Source organism: Pristiophorus japonicus, chromosome 22, assembly GCF_044704955.1.
Source record: "Pristiophorus japonicus isolate sPriJap1 chromosome 22, sPriJap1.hap1, whole genome shotgun sequence".
NCBI classification, from domain to species: Eukaryota; Metazoa; Chordata; class Chondrichthyes; family Pristiophoridae; genus Pristiophorus; species Pristiophorus japonicus.
The window spans coordinates 26148180-26165519 of record NC_091998.1 but is presented as its reverse complement, the minus strand read 5'-3'; the positions used below and the strand labels follow the sequence as shown (position 1 = coordinate 26165519).

Genomic DNA, 17340 nt, shown 5'->3' with positions numbered 1-17340 from the left:
GCACTCCAAGAAAGTACTTCATTGGCTGTAAAGCGCTTTGGGATGTCCGGTGGTCATGAAAGGCAGTATAAAATGCAAGTTTTTCAATTACTGGAGACACGGCGCCAGGTACAGCCGATAGATAGCCCGCTCAGCGGTTTGACATCTGTGCCTGTTGGAGCTGTTACCAGTAATGCAGCTTTAACTCGTGAGTTACAGAAAACTGAATCATAAAGAATACAAGATTTCCAGTTCAGCTATGTTCTGTGCTGAGTTTACCCGAGTGCTTGAGCTTTCCATCTCTGGGAGGCATCACAAATGAACAAACTCTGGTATCTGTATACACACACACTCACGCAAACTTTCCTGCACAACCAACTGGGCAGTTACCGAGGTGGTGTCCCTGGTTGATTAAACTGAAGACCAGAAACATACAGATGGTAGACTATAAAAACAGAAAATGCTGGAAATGTAAGCGGGTCAGGCAGCATCTGTGGAGAGAAACAGAGTTAACGTTTCAGGTCTGTGACCCTTAGTAGACATGTTTGCTTTCAATTTTTAAAGTTCCTTACTAATGAAACTTCCAAAGTTGTGCCATTTAGCTTATGGATTTTCCAGATTTGGGGCCTCAAATTTGGCATCAGGTTCACTAAGTGTACGACATCAAAATTGCATTTTCCGAGTATCTCACAATGTTAATCCCAATGAAACGTGTTCATCGCAGGTTGACATAAAGCAGAGATTGCCAAAGTTGAAGGATAACAGCGATATTTCCCACCCTTACTAATGGTTCTTGTAACGTGTGCAGCGGTACTTTTGCCAGGACTGTTTTGACTCGTACAGAGGTATTGTATTATATTGTCCCACGTATACTGGTCACCCTCTGCCGCTTTGAACGATGGTCCATTCTACATGTGAACTCAGATAATGAGTGTTGATGGGCTTTTCATCTGTGGGAGTCATCAGAGATGAGCAATCTCTGGTGTATATCATCATAGGCAGTCCCTTGATACGAGGATGACTTGCTTCCACACCAAAAAGGGATGATTTCAATGAAGGAACTACATCTTGAAGGGTGGAGGATGCTTGTGCATGGGTTTTTTAACGTGTGGTGGCCGTTGCACATCAGCCACCACACAGGCTTGACAGAGCTAGGCCTTGGTCCAGTAGTAAGGGTTACCCAAGACGACTGGAGACCAGCTCTGCTGCACGGACCTAGTGCGTACACATATCGCAGGATGGGCTGGCCCTGGGCCTTCGCTTCTTCTGGGCCCCGAACGCAAGCCTCTCCTGGGCCCTGATCACATCCCTTTGCTATCTCTTGCCGCTCCTACGCCCCGACCTCGCCGCTCCTGATGTACCTGCCCATGCTCCAATCATCGACTTGGACCTTGATGACGTCCCTCTTCGCTGCCGTCGCTCTCCTGCACCAGCTCGCGCTGTACCTTGAAGTGATATGCCGCCACGCTGTCCAGGCTCGCCGCTCCTTTTATGGCCCCGACCTACCGCTGATGGTCTCTCGCAGGTCGGGGCCGCCACACACACACACACGCAAACTTTCTCGCAAGACCCACTGGACAGTTATCAGGGTGGTGCCCCTGATTGATTCCTTTCTCCTTTCTACCCCCGCCAGAACACAGAGACCACTCGGGCTAACTCAGCACAGAACATGAAATGTTGCATTCTTTATGAATGCTGCCTTTACCTGCAGAGATATTGGAGAAAATGTACAGTTTATAAAAGAAAATTGAATACACAAAGCTGAAGGGAACAATGCAAAAATCAGTAAGTTGATAAGCACTTTATATAAATAGATACTTTGCTGATTGTACAGCCATATAAAGCAAGAGCTATAAAAAATACAACCAGATAACATTTTCAATTTTTGTATCCGTTTATCCCCTCCCCAGTCTTCCTCGTCTCACTTCCCCTGGAGGCATGGACTCTTTCCTGGGACATCGTACCACTGACATTGGACACCCTCTGGTGGCTATTTGACTGCTGGAACCATCACAGCTCAGTTCAAATCTGTCCATGTACTTGTACTTCCAGTAGAGATCACTCTGTTTGACTCCTTCCACCTTACGCCCAGGTCTGGTTGACAGGATGTTCAACCGTGGGAGGCATCACAGCAGAGCAAACTCTTCATCACACCCAGCCCCTCGATCTCGGCATCGCTGCCCAGGTTGATTTCTTCACACTTGTGAAGTGAAAGCAGGTAAGTCAGTCAGCGACAGCCGCACTCTTGTACCACCATGTTCTCGTGGTGACGCAACACCACCTCACCCTTTTCGATGTACAGCATGCTCACTGGATTCATTTTGATGGGGACACAGCAAGGGGAAGGCACCAGTGTGGGATGATGGAATTTGAGCAAACTCTGAAAATGAAAAAAAGTAGTTGGTACAAAATCCTTAAAACTCCGGCACAATGGTACAACTCTGAGTGTGTTATATTTGACAATATTTGAACTACTGCTCCTTAATAAAAATGCCTTATAACTCCCAAGGCCCTCTGGGTATCTGTGTGTGACCTGTGATTCTAATCTTACAACAGGAAAATAGGATTCGAGTGGAAATGGGCCGAATGGTCTCCTCCATGCAATAGCTATGATTCATTGGAAGGCTCTCCGAAAGATTGAATTAAGATAATGGTGCCAGACCTTATTAATGGTGAAGTAAAGTACAGTAGATCCAAAGTAAGGGGACACAGAAAGCATGCAGGGTTATAACATGTCTCTGTACTCCACCAACACCACTTCACCACTTGGGGCAAGTGGGCAGCTGCGATTAACAATTGGAATTGGAGGAATTCAGAACTCCACATAAGCATGGTCCTGGGGTTGCATCAATATGCAAAAAGACCAGGGGTGGGGTGACTAGGACCAATTGGATAGCTCTTTCAAAGAGTTTGCATAGGATCGATGGACTGAATGGCTTCCTTCTGTGCTGCATGATTCTATCATTCTAATATCTACACCGATAAGGGAATAAGGGGTTATGGGGAGCAGGCAGGGAAGTGGACCCGAGTCCATGATCGGATCAGCCATGATCGTATTAAATGGTGGAGCAGGCTTGAGGGGCAGTATGGCCTACTCCTGCTCCTATTTCTTATGTTCTTATATGATTACACAGAAATTACAGCACAGAAACAGGTCATTTGGCCCACTGGTCTATGTCTGCGTTTATGCCTCATATGAGCCTTGTTCCACTTACTTCATCTAACCCTAACAGCATAACCTATTCCTTTCTTCCTCATGTACGTATCTGGCTTCCAATGTTCCCTCTATCTTTTTTGGGTGCTCAGCCCCTTAAAGGGTCTGCGCGGCCCATTCACAGTTTAACATGGACAAAGTTGGTCCTAGGCATGTCCGCGCAGCTTAGTCGGAACATTGCTGGCTTCCTCTTAAATTCATTGCTGCTGTTCGCCCCAACTACTCCATGTAGTCATAAGTTCCACATTCTAACCACTGTCTGAGTAAAGACAGTGACCTTTATACTGGATTTATTAGTGACTGTCTTATATTTATCGCCCCTAGATTTGGGCTCCCCAACAAATAGAAATATTTTGTCCACGTCTATCCTATCAAACTCATTCACAATTTTAAAGACCTCCAGTAGGTCAGCCCTCAGCCTTCTCTTTTCTAGAGAGGAGCCCCAGCCGGTGCAGTCTTGTGTGATAGATATAACCTCTCAGTTCTGGTAAAATCAGAGTAAAACTGTTTTGCACTCTCTTCAGTGTCTCTCTATTGTTTTTGGAACATGGAGACCTATGCACAGTACTCCACGTGTGGTCTAAGCAAGGTTCACGATTACTGCAGTTGATAGTTACAGTAAACTCTTTCCTCACTCATTAAAAGTATCTCTGTAATCATCTCCACCCCACAATCCCCCACCCCCAGATGTCTGCGCTCCTCTAATTCTGCCCTCTTGGGCATCCCTGATTATAATTGGTTGCCTGGGCCCTAAGCTCTGGATCTCCCTGCCTAAACCTCTCCACCTCTCTTTCCTCCTTCAAGACATTCCTTAAAACCTACCTCTTTGACCAAGCTTTTAGCTAATTTCTACTTATGCAGCTCGTGTCAAATTTTTTATGGCATAACACTCCTGCGAAGCGCCTTGGGGCGTAAAGGTGCTATATAAAGATGAGTTGTTGTTAATCCTTGCCACTGGACCAAGACCTAGCTCTATCAAGCCCGTGTGGTGGCTGGTGTGCAACGATCACCCCACGTTAAAAAAACCCACGCACAGGCATCTTCCACCCCTCAACATGTAATTTGGGACCTGGAATATTAGATCCTTCATTGAAACACCTGTGAACTCATCCTTTTTTGGCATGGAAGCAAGTCATCCTCGTTTTGAGGGACTGTCTATGATGACTAAATGAGATCTTCCTGGGAGCCCCCAGCATTGACTCCAGAACCCATGAAGTCTCATGGCTCCAGGTTAAACATGGGCAAGCAGACATAAAATTCTGACGGGACTGGACAGGTTAGATGCAGGAATAATATTCCCAATTTTGGGGAAGTCCAGAACCAGGGGTCATAGTCTAAGGATAAGGGGTAAGCCATTTAGGACCGAGATGAGGAGAAATTTCTTCACTCAGAATTGTGAACCTGTGGAATTCTCTGCCACAGAAAGTTGTTGAGGCCAGTGCGTTATATATATTCAAAAGGGAGTTAGATATGACCCTTACGCTAAAGGGATCAAGGGGTATGGAGAGAAAGCAGAAATGGGATACTGAGGTGAAGGATCAGCCATGATCATATTGAATGGTGGTGCAGGCTCGAAGGGCCGAATAGCCGACTCCTGCATCTATTTCCTATGTTTCTATCCTGCTGAATACCACTGCCTCTGATCATCATCCTATGTTGTACATAGAAAATTACGGCGCAGAAGGAGGCCATTTCGGCCCATTGTGTCCGCGCCGGCCAACAAAGAGCCACACGGCCCTTGATCAGCAACCCTAAAGATTACATATAAACCTATGAACAATGATGGAAGGCAAAGAGCACCCAGCCCAACCAGTCTGCCTCACACAACTCTGACACCTCTTGTACTGAAACATTCTACACTCCACCCCAACCGGAGCCATGTGATCTCTCGGGAGAGGCAAAAACCAGATAAAAACCCAGACCAATTTCGGGATAAAAAAAATCGGGGAAAATTCCTCTCCGACCCATCCAGGCGATCGACACTAGTCCAGATCACCCTGGCTGTATTCTATTCCCTGCAGTACTTACCATTACAAGGCAAGGGTTGACATGGAGGGTCCTACCTGCATGTAAGCATGGTTGGTGGGTTTGTCCAGCTCCCCAGATGGAGACGGACACTCGCCCTCGCAGCGATAGGCGTTGTACACCTTGGGGAAGATGACCCAGGTCCCCCAGCCGATCTTGCCAAATTTGATCTGAAACGCGATCCTGCGGCAGCGGGTGGACTTGCGGCTGTTGTTGTGGTGGCGGACGCCGGGGGCTCCGCTGCGCTCAGCCCGGCCCCGGCCCCTGCCTTTGCCCCGGCCGTTCTGTGGCCTACCCGCCGCCTTCCCGTCTTGTTTGGGCCGGCGGCGGGGACCCTTCCTCCTGCGGGGCTGCCGCACCCGCCGGGAACCCTTGGCGTCTCTGAGCAGCGCCGGTCCGGCCGGGCAGCCCCGCTCGGGTCTGCGGGAGAAGACCAGCAGCAGCGCCGGCTCCTCGGGGGGCACGGGGAGCGACCGCCTCTCCCGGCCCGGGCACACCGGCCTGTCGGGCTGCCCGAGCCCCGCCGGCTCCTCCGGCCGCTCCCCGGCCGCGCTGCGCTCCATCCAGCGCCGCAGGATGTCGGTCACGTTGTAGACGGCGCAGTCGGCCGCTTCCTCCAGCGCCGTGGCCGGAGGGAAGGAGCCGAGGAGGAGCTGCTGGCGGCAGGTGGTCCCTCCACACGGGTACTGGGACTGGTGGTGCATCTCCAGCAGCGAGCAGGACTCCGCAAAGGCCGGCAGGCTGATCCTCAACTCGGCGAACTGAAGCTTCTCGTTGCGGGCCAGCGTGGACATGTCAAAGGTGACGATCCATCGACTGCCATTGTGTCTGAAACCTAGAAGCAGGAGAGCAATGGTAGGGATTAGTCAATACGCCATCAATTTAGCCCTGCCTCGAGTCATACTGATTCTGGGGTTCAATCCCAGCTCCGGCTGAATTTTCAGTTGTCTACCGCCCGAGGGGGGCGTTAATGCGAGGGTTAGAGCTTAGCGACTGGGCACACAGCTTTTAGCGCCCTGATGGAAAATTCATTAGAGGCTCACCGGGGACGCAAACCGCTAGCGCCTGGCTGCCGACGATCACTCCGATCCTGAAGTATTCCTGGTGCGACGCGCACCATCGCACCCCGGCCGGTAAATTCAGTGTGTCTGCCAATAACAACGTCTGGGAAAACAGTGGGTCCAGGCTTGTCGAGTCGTTAACTGGCGGCTACTTAAAGGGATGAGGAAGCGCTTCCCTCGGAAGTCACAGTCGGTGCAACGTTTACACACAGCGCGGTGCGTGAGCCTCCCAGTTTGCAGTGGCAGACAGACATAACAGCACAGGTGGAAAACCAAGTGATTTTCAAAACTGGGTGCATGACTGTAAGACTCTTTAAGCCTACTTTAAGGCTTTTCCTGGGATCTGATTCAGAGTTCCGCGCAATGATCCCAGAAAATGTACTGACCACATTTTCATTATCGCAACCCCCTTCACCCACCCCCACAGCTCTGGTGTGCAATGGCTGATTTATCGCCCCGTTAGCTCTTCGACTGATTCTGACGAATTTCTGGTCGGGAGGCGCAAACTTTTTCAAGGCGCTAAAACTACCGCTCAACCTGGATTAACGCGGCAACAGAGGCTCAGCCGAATTTCTGCTCCCTAGACTTTGCTGCAACAGCTGATCACCTCTGAGGCCATGGGTAGGGTTTACAATTGGATCTTGGTATCCCTGGGCGATGGAGGAGCAGGTATCAGCCAGGGTTCCCACTCCCAATCACCACCCAGTGACTCCTGCTGGGAAGTGTTGGGTGACTGAGGATGGGACGTGATCTCCCTAATAGAACAACAGCCTGCTAACACGCGCTCTCTAGAATGAAATGGGTGAGTTCCCACTATCTGTGGAGACTCAACGTAAACCAGCTTCTTCTGGAGAGGAAGGGAAGCAGAGGGGCAGGTTGACACAGTAGGTATAGCTGAGGCAGATGGTACCAGCAGGGTATTATTAGTAAAAACCATTGATGTACCACAAAACCCAGTATCACACCGCAGCTATCATGCTTCAAATTTCAGGAATAGAGAAGAAAAAAAAATGTTAAATCTAAATGTGCCAATGTAAAAAAAACTCAAAAAATAATGATGACCAAAACACTTTCACCTTTCTGTCAATGATTTTCCCTTTCTCTACTGAAGCCTTGATTGGGTATCGGTTCCACAGACACCAGTGGCCAAGACACAGAAAGAAAGACATGGATTTATATAGCGCCTTTCACAACGACTGGACGTTTCAAAACGCTTTACAGCCAATGAAGTACTTTTGAAGTGTAGTCACTGTTGTAATGTGGGAAACGCGGCAGCCAATTTGCACACAGCAAGCTCCCACAACCATCAAGGAGAACTCCCCCGCTCTTCCTCGAATATACCCTGGGATTTTTTACGTCCACCTGAGAGGGCAGACGGGGCCACGGTTTAATATCTCATCTGCAATACGGCACCTCCGACAGTGCAGCACCTTTAAGGTGACGTTAAACTGCAGGCCAGACTGCTTTCTCAAATGGGCACAAACGATCTCATGGCACTGCTCAAAGAGGAAGCAGGGAAGTTCACCCAGTGACCTAGCCAATATTTATCTCTCAACCAGCACCACAAAAACAGATTATCTGGTCATTGTCTCATTGCTGTTTGTGGGAGCTTGCTGTGCGCAATTTGGCTGCCGCATTTCCAACATTACGACAGTGACGTCACTTCAAAATACTTAATTGGCTGTAAATTGCTTTGGACACCTTGAGGTCATGAAAGGCAAGTTCTTTAATCTTTTTTAAAGACTGTGTCGGCATCGAAGAGAACAGAGAGAAAGATAAAGCACCTGTCATACTTGTGCTGATCAACATTGGTTGCTTTGACCAAATTGGTCTCAGTGGCGTGGACTGGATGGAAGCCAGACTGAGAGCGACGTGAGAGGTGGAACACAGAGTTGGTGGTTGACAATGGTGGGGGTGGAGTGAATGGAGCTGAATATAATGGGCGGCGATCCGATCCCGCCCAAGTCGATTTTCTAGGCCTGAGTGTTAGTTGGAGAACAGTCCCTGCCATACCTAATTAATGACCAATGTATAAACATGGAGCTTCACCTTAATCAGCTGACAAAAATGTGTTGAGAAAATTGGGCCAATAAATTCAAATATAGCTGTTCCTTATTTTAGACTAGGCAGCGCAATACTAACCACTTCTGGTCGAGTTGGGGGTGGTGTCACAATATCTTTTATTGAGGAGAATGTGAATGAAACCCCCCCCTCCCTACATTGTAGAAACTGGAGTGAGGGAGCTTGAAATTCCTATTTTAACCCCAAAAATTGGACAGTGCTTATCTTCTGTCTAATTAATGATATTGTGGAAGGGCAGTGAGAATCTGAATCCATTGATCTATTAGTTATTACTAAGAAGAAAAAAAATTCTGGGGGATTTAAAAACAAGTTAAATCGAATATTGATCTATCTATGTATGTACCTATTTATATCTATCCATCTATCTATCTATCTATCTATCTATCCCGACACAGATGCAGTATCAGTTAAGGAAAGGGACCCTTCCAATGAAAGAGCAGGAGGGAAATTACAAACACAAAGAATAAACACTGAAACGCTTGGGTTTCTTCTTCAAGAAAACACTTGCCTAAAACTTGAATATTCAGTGTCCTGGAGCTGCTCCATCTGTGGAGTTACAGCTAGTGAACACAGAAAAACAATGACAGCAATCAGTTTGATCGCCATTACTGGTGGGGAGCTTTCCCAACAAGCACAGGGCAGCGGGTGATTTCATGTCCACTGTTACTTCTTTGTGTTTAAAATTTCTCTAATCATGCAACCATCAGAAAAAGGGATTAACATAAAAGCTAGCATCAGAGATTTGCTGTTACCTATTTTCTGCAATAACAACCAGACATTTGAAGATATTGAGTGCACTGTGTAAAGCATTCTAAAATAAATAATTGCAGTTGATATAATAAAAAGCAAATGAGCTAACTGCTTATAATACCCAAGTTTGCCTCCTGTCTAGAGGGAGTGAGCTCAGTACATTTACTACCCCCCGCCCCCCTCCCATCACTTCTGTCACAGGAAGTGGCCGACAGTGTAGTAGGGTCCCCATTCCTGAATAAGAGGGCACCCTGCAGTCATTTTCCTATTTTCCTGAATGCAGCCCCCTTACCAAAGGCACATCAGTACACCCCCCCCCCCAGTCGAATAGCCCACCAATACTCATGTGAGAGGAATGGCCACATCGAGGGGTTGGAGGGGCTACTGGTGAGCTGGGAATATCCTTCAGGAGAGAAAATTGGAAAAACAATTGCAAGTTTACAAAATGCCAACCATGATATCTCTGTAATTTCCTCTAGCTCTCCCCCCTATCTCTGCACTCCTCTAATTCTGTCTTCTTGAGCATCCCCGATTCTAATCGCTCAACCATCGGTGGCTGTGCCTTCTGTTGCCTGGGTCCCAAACTCTGGAATTCTCTCCCTAAACCTCTCCACCTCTCACCTCCTTTAAGTCACTCCTTAAAACCTGCCTCTTTGATCAATCTTTTAGTCAACTGCCCTAATTGCTCCTTGTGTGACTCGGTCAAGTTTTGTTTTATAACGCCCTGTGAAGCACCTTGGGGCATTTTACTAAGTTAAAGGTGCTATATAAATTCTATATAATATAGACCAGCTACTGAGCACTTTCTATTTTTACATTTTTTTCTGATCTTTTGCTGTCTTATTAACAGTGACTACACTCCAGTACACTACAGTACTTCATTGGCTGCATGGCAAGTTCTATAAGTACTGCGTGAAAACAATTACGTTTTACTTTTTAAGAATTTAGTGCGGAGGAAATCAAAAAGATTTGGAATTAGAAACCAATCTCATTGAAGCATGTGTCAAAGAGTGTGTGCCAGAATGTGGATTGAGGGATGTCAATCGCTGGGATCATTTCTCTATAAGCCACTGCTGCGAGCAGACAGATGGAGCAAGTATTACATTCCAGAGCAGACCCTCTGATCCTCTGGGCAATCCCTGTTCAAAGGCATCAAACCCTGAATGTGGATTGGACCGGATTGGCTGTGTCTGGGAGAGAGCTTTGAGAAAACCAGCGGCCACATCAAAACACGACTGCAAACCGAAACCCATCACACACACACACACACACACCAAACCATAGAATCAAACGATATAGCAGGATATACTTTACTTTTGGCAATCAGGCTCCGCACGGTGTTCGCCTCTGATAACACGGGCCGTTCGTGGGACGAGAGGCCGGCGTAATTGCCCGAGTTATAACTGCGGTACAGGTTGATCATGTGGGAGGGGAGGTTCAGACTGATGTTCCTGGCCTCCAGGCGCTGGATGAAGGTTGCTACCTCCCTCAGGGTGGGCGGGGGGCCGGCTTTGCTTTCCAGCACACGCCGAGTCCAGTTGCCGGTTGGGTTCCCCTGAGCCAGTGAGATGAAGACGAGGGCTATTAGCAACTGTGCGCTTGGGAACTGCATGTCGACTGAGTTAAGTGACAGCTCGCTGAGTATGCACGCCCCTTATGTACAAACCCTCCCAATGCATATTAACCCCCACACGGTCCTAGACAGATCGAAAGTCATTATTTTGCTAATGTTGCCCATTCATGACCAATATGACAGGTAGTAATTAGTTTTGCAAGACAACAGAAATTGTACTTGTAATCTGCATTTTTTCCCAATTCGGGGTACCAATTGTCCAATTATTCAGTGTTACTGGGCAGTTTCGATATTTTATTTTAATGAGGCTTTAGATGTGTCGAAGTGATAGACTGGAGGTGAACCTGACGCATAGGACTCTTGCATATGCACCCAACTGAAAACTGGAATAAACTCTACCTGAGGTGACATGAAAGCACATTGCGTGACCTGGTCTTACTGCATTACGGTGGCATGTCGCTTCAAACTCTGATCAGCCCCATTGTAAATCCCTCACTGTCGTCATGCATTGATTGTTGGTTTTTGATCAATGCAAATGTAACACCCAGGGTTGAACATTAAAACATACATTTAAAATGAACAACGCCTTTACATTAGCAATGCAGACTGTTGAGAATTCATCCTTGCGCTATAAAGGTTGAATTATCCCTAACTAGAGTGTTACCGTGAGAAAGGTTTTCTAGATTATAGAAATGTAAACCGAGAATAAATAATTGAATGACCAGTTCATTTGAATTAAGCAACCTTGATTGAAAGGTGGACTGCATAAAGTTAATTTTTTTTTAAACTTATAACAGTGTATATACAGCTGGACATCACACATTTGTATTACCAATTCAATCGTACAATTGTATTAACCCACAATTTCAACCAGACACCTATCCCCAAGACTCTGTTCTGAAGTAAACGGCGTGTGTATGTTCCTATTCTCGCTATTCGATGAGTAGAAACTCTTAGAAATCCATGTGACAAGATATAACATGATCGCAATGTATTGACAAGGTTTAGTGTTTTGTTTTAATGTATTTTTAAATTTAAATGTAACTTACAAATTTATTCACTCTATTTCGGAAATCAAGAAGGTAAAATTCATTCTTGAATTCATTTCTCTGAATTACAACCTTTTAATTGAAAGTCACCAAATTCAAATGATCTGATGGTTGTCAGGCAATGGGGAATGGCACTAATTGGATTGCTCTTTAAAAGAGCTGGCACAGACAATGCCTCCTTCTGTGTTGTATGATTCTATGATTAGATTTTTAGCATTACATTCTCATGTTGCTATCTTAAATTAAATGTACATTTTTTAACTTCAAAATTCTCATCCTTATGATCAAATCCCTCCATGGCCTCTCCCCTTCCTATCTCTGTAACCTCCTTCAGTCCCATAACCAACCTCTCGTCCCCCCCCCCCCGACCCATAACCAACCCTCCTTTCCCCCCCCCCCAGTTCTCTGCATTCCTCTTGAGCATCCCAGATTTTCATCGCTCCACCATTGGCGGCCATGCCTTCAGCGGCCAAGGCTCTAAGCTCTGGAATTCCCTCCCTAAACCTCCCCACCTCTCCTCCTTTAAACCTACCCCTTTATGTTTCAATATCACTATGTGGGTTGGTGTAATATGTTATCTGATTATGCTCCATTGGGATGTTTTTACTATATTAAAGGTGCTATATCAATGCAAGTTATTGTTATTTCTGTTGCCTAATTCAAATTATTGAATGTTTCAAAGTTGTTTGCACAAAAATTAATTATCGAGAGCAATCTGTATTCATATCAGGGGTCACAGTGTATTCTGTTACAATTATTAGAACTGAATACTTGAGAGCAGAAGCAAACGACAATGGAGCATCAATACAGTTTTATATATATGACTGAGGGAGGACGGGTCAGTTAATTATACACCACAATGTTTATTGATGAGCATTAGGACACATGTTAAAGAAGGAAAGAGTGACGCATTTCAGGGATGACTGATTTCAGTTTTGTGGAGGGACAAAGCTGGGATTGTTCTCTGTCGAGCAGAGAAGGTTAAAAGGAGATTTAATAGAGGTATTTAAAAGTATGAGGTGTTTTGATAGAGTAAATAAGGAGAAATTGTTTCCACTGGCAGGAGGGTCAGTAACCAGAGGGCACAGATTTAAGATCATTGGCAAAAGAAACTGGGGGAAGGTGAGGAGAATTATTTTTATGCAACGAGTTGTTCTGATCTGGAATGCACTGCCTGGTGGAGGAAGCAGATCCAACAGTAACTTCTGAAATGTAATTGGATAAATACTTGAAAAGGAAACATTTTAGGGCTATGGGGAAAGAGCAGGGGAGTGGGACTAATTGGATAGCTCTTTCAAAGAGCTGGCACAGGCATGGTGGCCATTTGAAGACCAGGCCCTCAAAACTACCACCAAGCTCTTGGTCTACAGGGCTGTAGTAATACCCGCCTCCTGTATGGCTCAGAGACATGGACCATTTATAGTAGACACCTCAAGTCGCAGGAGAAATACCACCAAGATCCTATAAATCCCCTGGGAGGACAGACACACCAACGTTAGCGTCTTCAACCAAGCCAACATCCCCAGTATTGAAGCACTGACCACACTTGATCAGCTCTGCTGGGCAGGCCACATCGTTCGTATGCCAGATATGAGACTCCCAAAGCAAGCGCTCTACTCGGAACTCCTTCACGGCAAACCAGCCGAAGGCGGGCAGAGGAAACGTTACAAGGACACCCTCAAAGCCTCCCTGATAAAGTGCAATATCCCCACTGACACCTGGGAGTTCCTGGCCAATGACCGCCCTAAGTGAAGGAAGTGCATTCGGGAGGGCGCTGAGCACCTCGAGTCTCATCGCCGAGAGCATGCAGAGATCAAGCGCAGGCAGCAGAAAGAGCATGTGGCAAATCTGTCCCACCCTCTCTTACCCTCAACGGCTATCTATCCCACCTGTGACTGTGACTGTGGGTCTCTTATTGGACTGTTTAGTCACCTAAGGACTAATTTTAAGAGTGGAAGCAAGTCTTCCTCGATTCCGAGGGACTGCCTATGATGATGATGATGACGACGAATGGCCTCCTGTATGATTCTATTCTATATAATGCTTTTCACAACTTTGACGTCCCAAAGTGCTTTACTTCTTCTTAGGCAGTCCCCCGGAGTCGGATGATGTGCTACTAAAATCAGTTCTAAGGTGACTGATGAGACCAATGTGGGCCAGACCCAAACTTCATTTTAAAGGGTGGAAGATACCTGTGCGTGAATTCTTTTAACGTGGGGTGGCCGTTACACACCAGCTACCACATGGGCTTTACAGAGCGAGGTCTTGGTCCAGTGGCAAGAAGGTCCAAGACGATTGGAGACCAGGCTCTGCTGCATGGGCCGAGCACACACATTCCCACTAATCCCCTCCCTCCCTCCCTCAGGTCCTCTCCCTGTTTTTCAGCTTGCGTATTTGTCCATAGAATACTGACCCTGTACCCCAGGTCCCCCGCCCCTTCCCGGCCCCGGCTCACTGCTCTCCATGCGCAGGTTCTGCTGCGCTTTTCCGTTCTCTCCAGCCGCTCACACTTTGGTGGGTTACCGCACGTATACTAGCCTTGGGTCCCCACCTCGCTGCTGACCTCTTAGCCCAATTACTGCTATCCTGACTCGCGATCAGGTCCGATCAACATAGACCAGGTCCGATCTTCCAGCATCTACCAACTTAGCCATCAGAATGTTTTCATGGGTTTAAATATATTTCTATATTTAAACCCATGAAAACATTCTGACCTACTTTCACTCACAAACATCATTGCTGCAAGTTGCAGCCATTTACTGGTGCCCCTCCCCTATCCCCCATTTACTGGTGCCCCTCCCCTATCCCCCATTTACTGGTGCCCCTCCCTTATCCCCCATTTACTGCTGCCTCTCCCCAAAATTAAAGCAATGGTCAGTTTAGACTTTAATTCATTGATAACAAGTTCTGCAGAAGGAAACATCTGAGACTACAAAATCACCACTTCCACAATCAGCAGCTCGTTGGAAGGACGAAGAAATTGGGTCGGAATTTGCCATCAGCAGTGAAGCCACTGGCCCCGAAGTAAGATTCCCACAACGATTTTCGGGTTTTCCGACGTGTAATTCAAATCAACGGAGTATAGTGGGAATCCCCTAGTGCGAGCTGCTGTGACATCAACAAGCTGTCTAAGCAGCCAATCAAAATGCAGAATTCTCACAGACAGTGAACAAGGAAATGAGTAAGCTATTAAAATTCTAACTTTTTAAAAATGTTAGAGCGGGCAAAACAAAGATTGGTGCTCTCACATGGGGAAACAGCCATCCCTGAAATAAAGATGAAGAAACTTGTTTCTTCAAAATGTTAATTTTTTTTTTAAATGGAAAAATGTGACACAGTACAAAATTGAAATTTGTTTTTCAGGTCCATATCCTTTGTTTAGGCAGTGAATATTATGTTAAAACCCCAGTTACACCTTATTCCTTTTGAACTAACTTTTTGTGGGGAACTTAACAGCGTAATTACCGAATTTTGAGTTAGTTTCCCTGATTTGAGAGATTCCCGGCTCTGTGATGGTACGCAGGTGGAGGGGAGGGGGCGGGACGTGGGCAGGGGCGGGGGAGAGGAGGCGACACAGCACAACCTGTGGAGAAGCAGTGAATGATCGACTGCAATTTCAGGATTTCCCATGTGAGAATGCTCACAGGTTGGTAGAACTGTTGAGATGGGAGTGGTTTAGCCAGTCACGTGATGTTCACAAGACTCAATAAAACCCCAGCCAGTTGGGTTCAGGGGATGCACGATGAGGCAGATAGATGAACTGGTAATGTACATTCGAGCCAGTGTGTCCCTGGAGATGGAGCACGGGGTGACCACCGGTATGCTCGCGGCCTTCCGTGGGAGGTGGGCGCCGGAGGGACTGGAGTGCATCATCACCCCTGACAACCACATTTTAATTTGACCATTTAAGTTTAAAGTTTAAAGTTTAATTTGTTTAATTTGCCAGTTTTAGTGCCCCCCCCCCCCTATTAAGCCAGGGGGCAATTGTATAATTTCTGTTTTTAGTGCCCTAAACCCCCCTCCCCCCAAATAAAAGGGGCACTGGAAAAATGTTTACTTTGGGGAGTGTGACCCCCCCTCTTGCAGGGGGCATTTATTTAAAGTGTACAACTAAAATAGTTGAACTGGTAATGTGTAGTGTGATTGTTAAACCTTTTGAAAATAAACCAACTAGTTCTTAATAGCAATGTGTTGCTCTGAATTCTTAAGCAAAGAACCCATGAAGCAAATACATTACAGTAGCTACTGAATCTGCATTGTACCCCTCTCTAAAGCCTAATATGCTTCCTATCGTGTAGAGCAAAATACTGCCCACGCTCGTACAGGCTTCCAGGGTGCATGGGCCAATACTAATTGACAATTGACACTAAATTGAGAGTTACAGGACATAGGATGGAAGGTGTGACTATGGATGTGGCGTGGATGTGCTGCAGAGCTGCCCTGAGGTACATTCTCTGGGCAGAACACAGTCACTAAAAAGGCAGTGAGAGAGAATCTGCCCAGGTCTGTAGGACAGGGTGCCGAGGAGTTAAGTCTAAATCAGGCATGGCATCCAACCAAATTAGATTCATTTTCTTGTAATTGCAGGTTGTTAAGTTGTACCATCTGATCCCAACTACTGCTCTGTACTTCACTGGACTCCGGCATAAAGCTGCTTAAAACCAGGCCTAGTCTAATCTAGAGATAACTTGGGCCCCCGTCAAAGAGATGAAGACAGACTAGGGATGTGGGGCCCGTGTCTTTCACAAGGGGTTTCACCGTTACACCCTCAGGTCTCACTACCGGAGCAGTAGATTTAGGATAGAGCAAATCAACTCCCACAGAACTGATGTAGCACCTGATGCCACAGAGCTGCAATGATGTTTGTGGCCAAGGTTTCGGTCACCCTCCCATCTCTCCCCAGGGTTCAACAGGTGCTCCCTTACCTATTCCATCAGTGAGTGTTTCTTTTGCATTGAAGGTACTATATCAATAAAATTGTTCTGTAAACTCTGTATCTGAATCACTCAGTATCTTCAAATCACTTTAAGTAATACTTACATTTATTGACTTACCTGCAGTTATAGTGACTGGACCCCTGATTTTGGTGAAGTTTCAAATAAGGCACCGAATCAAAGTACTCTTTCCCACTTGCAGTGGTCCGACCACAACGATGACAATAGGTGGGGGCCATGCATTGTTAGCATTTAAAATAGTATGCCGTCTGCACAGATTGGGTCTTTGATACAGAAGCATGCAAACAGATCAGCATTTGTGATAACTAAAATTGTATATGATATGATTGTTCACTTCCCATAACTATCCATCAAGTGAAAGGACATTTATGACTTAAAATGTATTCTCTTCATTATATAAAAGGAGAGAAAGACTTGCATTTATATAGTGCCTTTCATGACTTCAGAATATACAAATATGCTTTCCAGCCAATGAAGTACTTCTGAAGTGTCGTCTCTGTTGTAATGAAGGAAACATAGCAGTTAATTTGTGCACAGCGGGGTCCCATGAACAGCAATGTGATAATGACCAGATAATCTGTTTGAGTGATGATGATTAAAGGATAAGTATTGGCCAGGATATCAGCCAGTTATCTATTTTATTTTCTTGTAC

The 17340-nt window shown here is 46.2% G+C and overlaps 1 protein-coding gene across 1 annotated transcript; it reads right to left on the bottom strand.

Moving 5' to 3' along the window:
* Window positions 1-1765: 1765 nt before the first annotated feature.
* ndr2 (nodal-related 2) lies at window positions 1766-10723 on the bottom strand. The gene is made up of 3 exons (XM_070865790.1): window positions 10426-10723; window positions 5257-6053; window positions 1766-2359 (listed from the first exon to the last, which is right to left on the bottom strand). Exons 1-3 carry the CDS (start codon window positions 10721-10723, stop codon window positions 2207-2209), a joined length of 1248 nt encoding a protein of 415 aa, XP_070721891.1. The 3' UTR covers window positions 1766-2206.
* Between the last annotated feature and the right edge of the window lie 6617 nt (window positions 10724-17340).

Excerpts from the sequence above, each read along its gene's own strand:
- ndr2 (XM_070865790.1), bottom strand. The coding sequence starts at position 10,723 with ATGCAGTTCCCAAGCGCACAGTTGCTAATAGCCCTCGTCTTCATCTCA. Across the intron at positions 6,054-10,425 it reads GCGGAGCCTGATTGCCAAAA|GTTTCAGACACAATGGCAGT; the intron begins GTAAAGTATATC and ends TCCTGCTTCTAG. Across the intron at positions 2,360-5,256 it reads CCAACCATGCTTACATGCAG|AGTTTGCTCAAATTCCATCA; the intron begins GTAGGACCCTCC and ends TTTCATTTTCAG.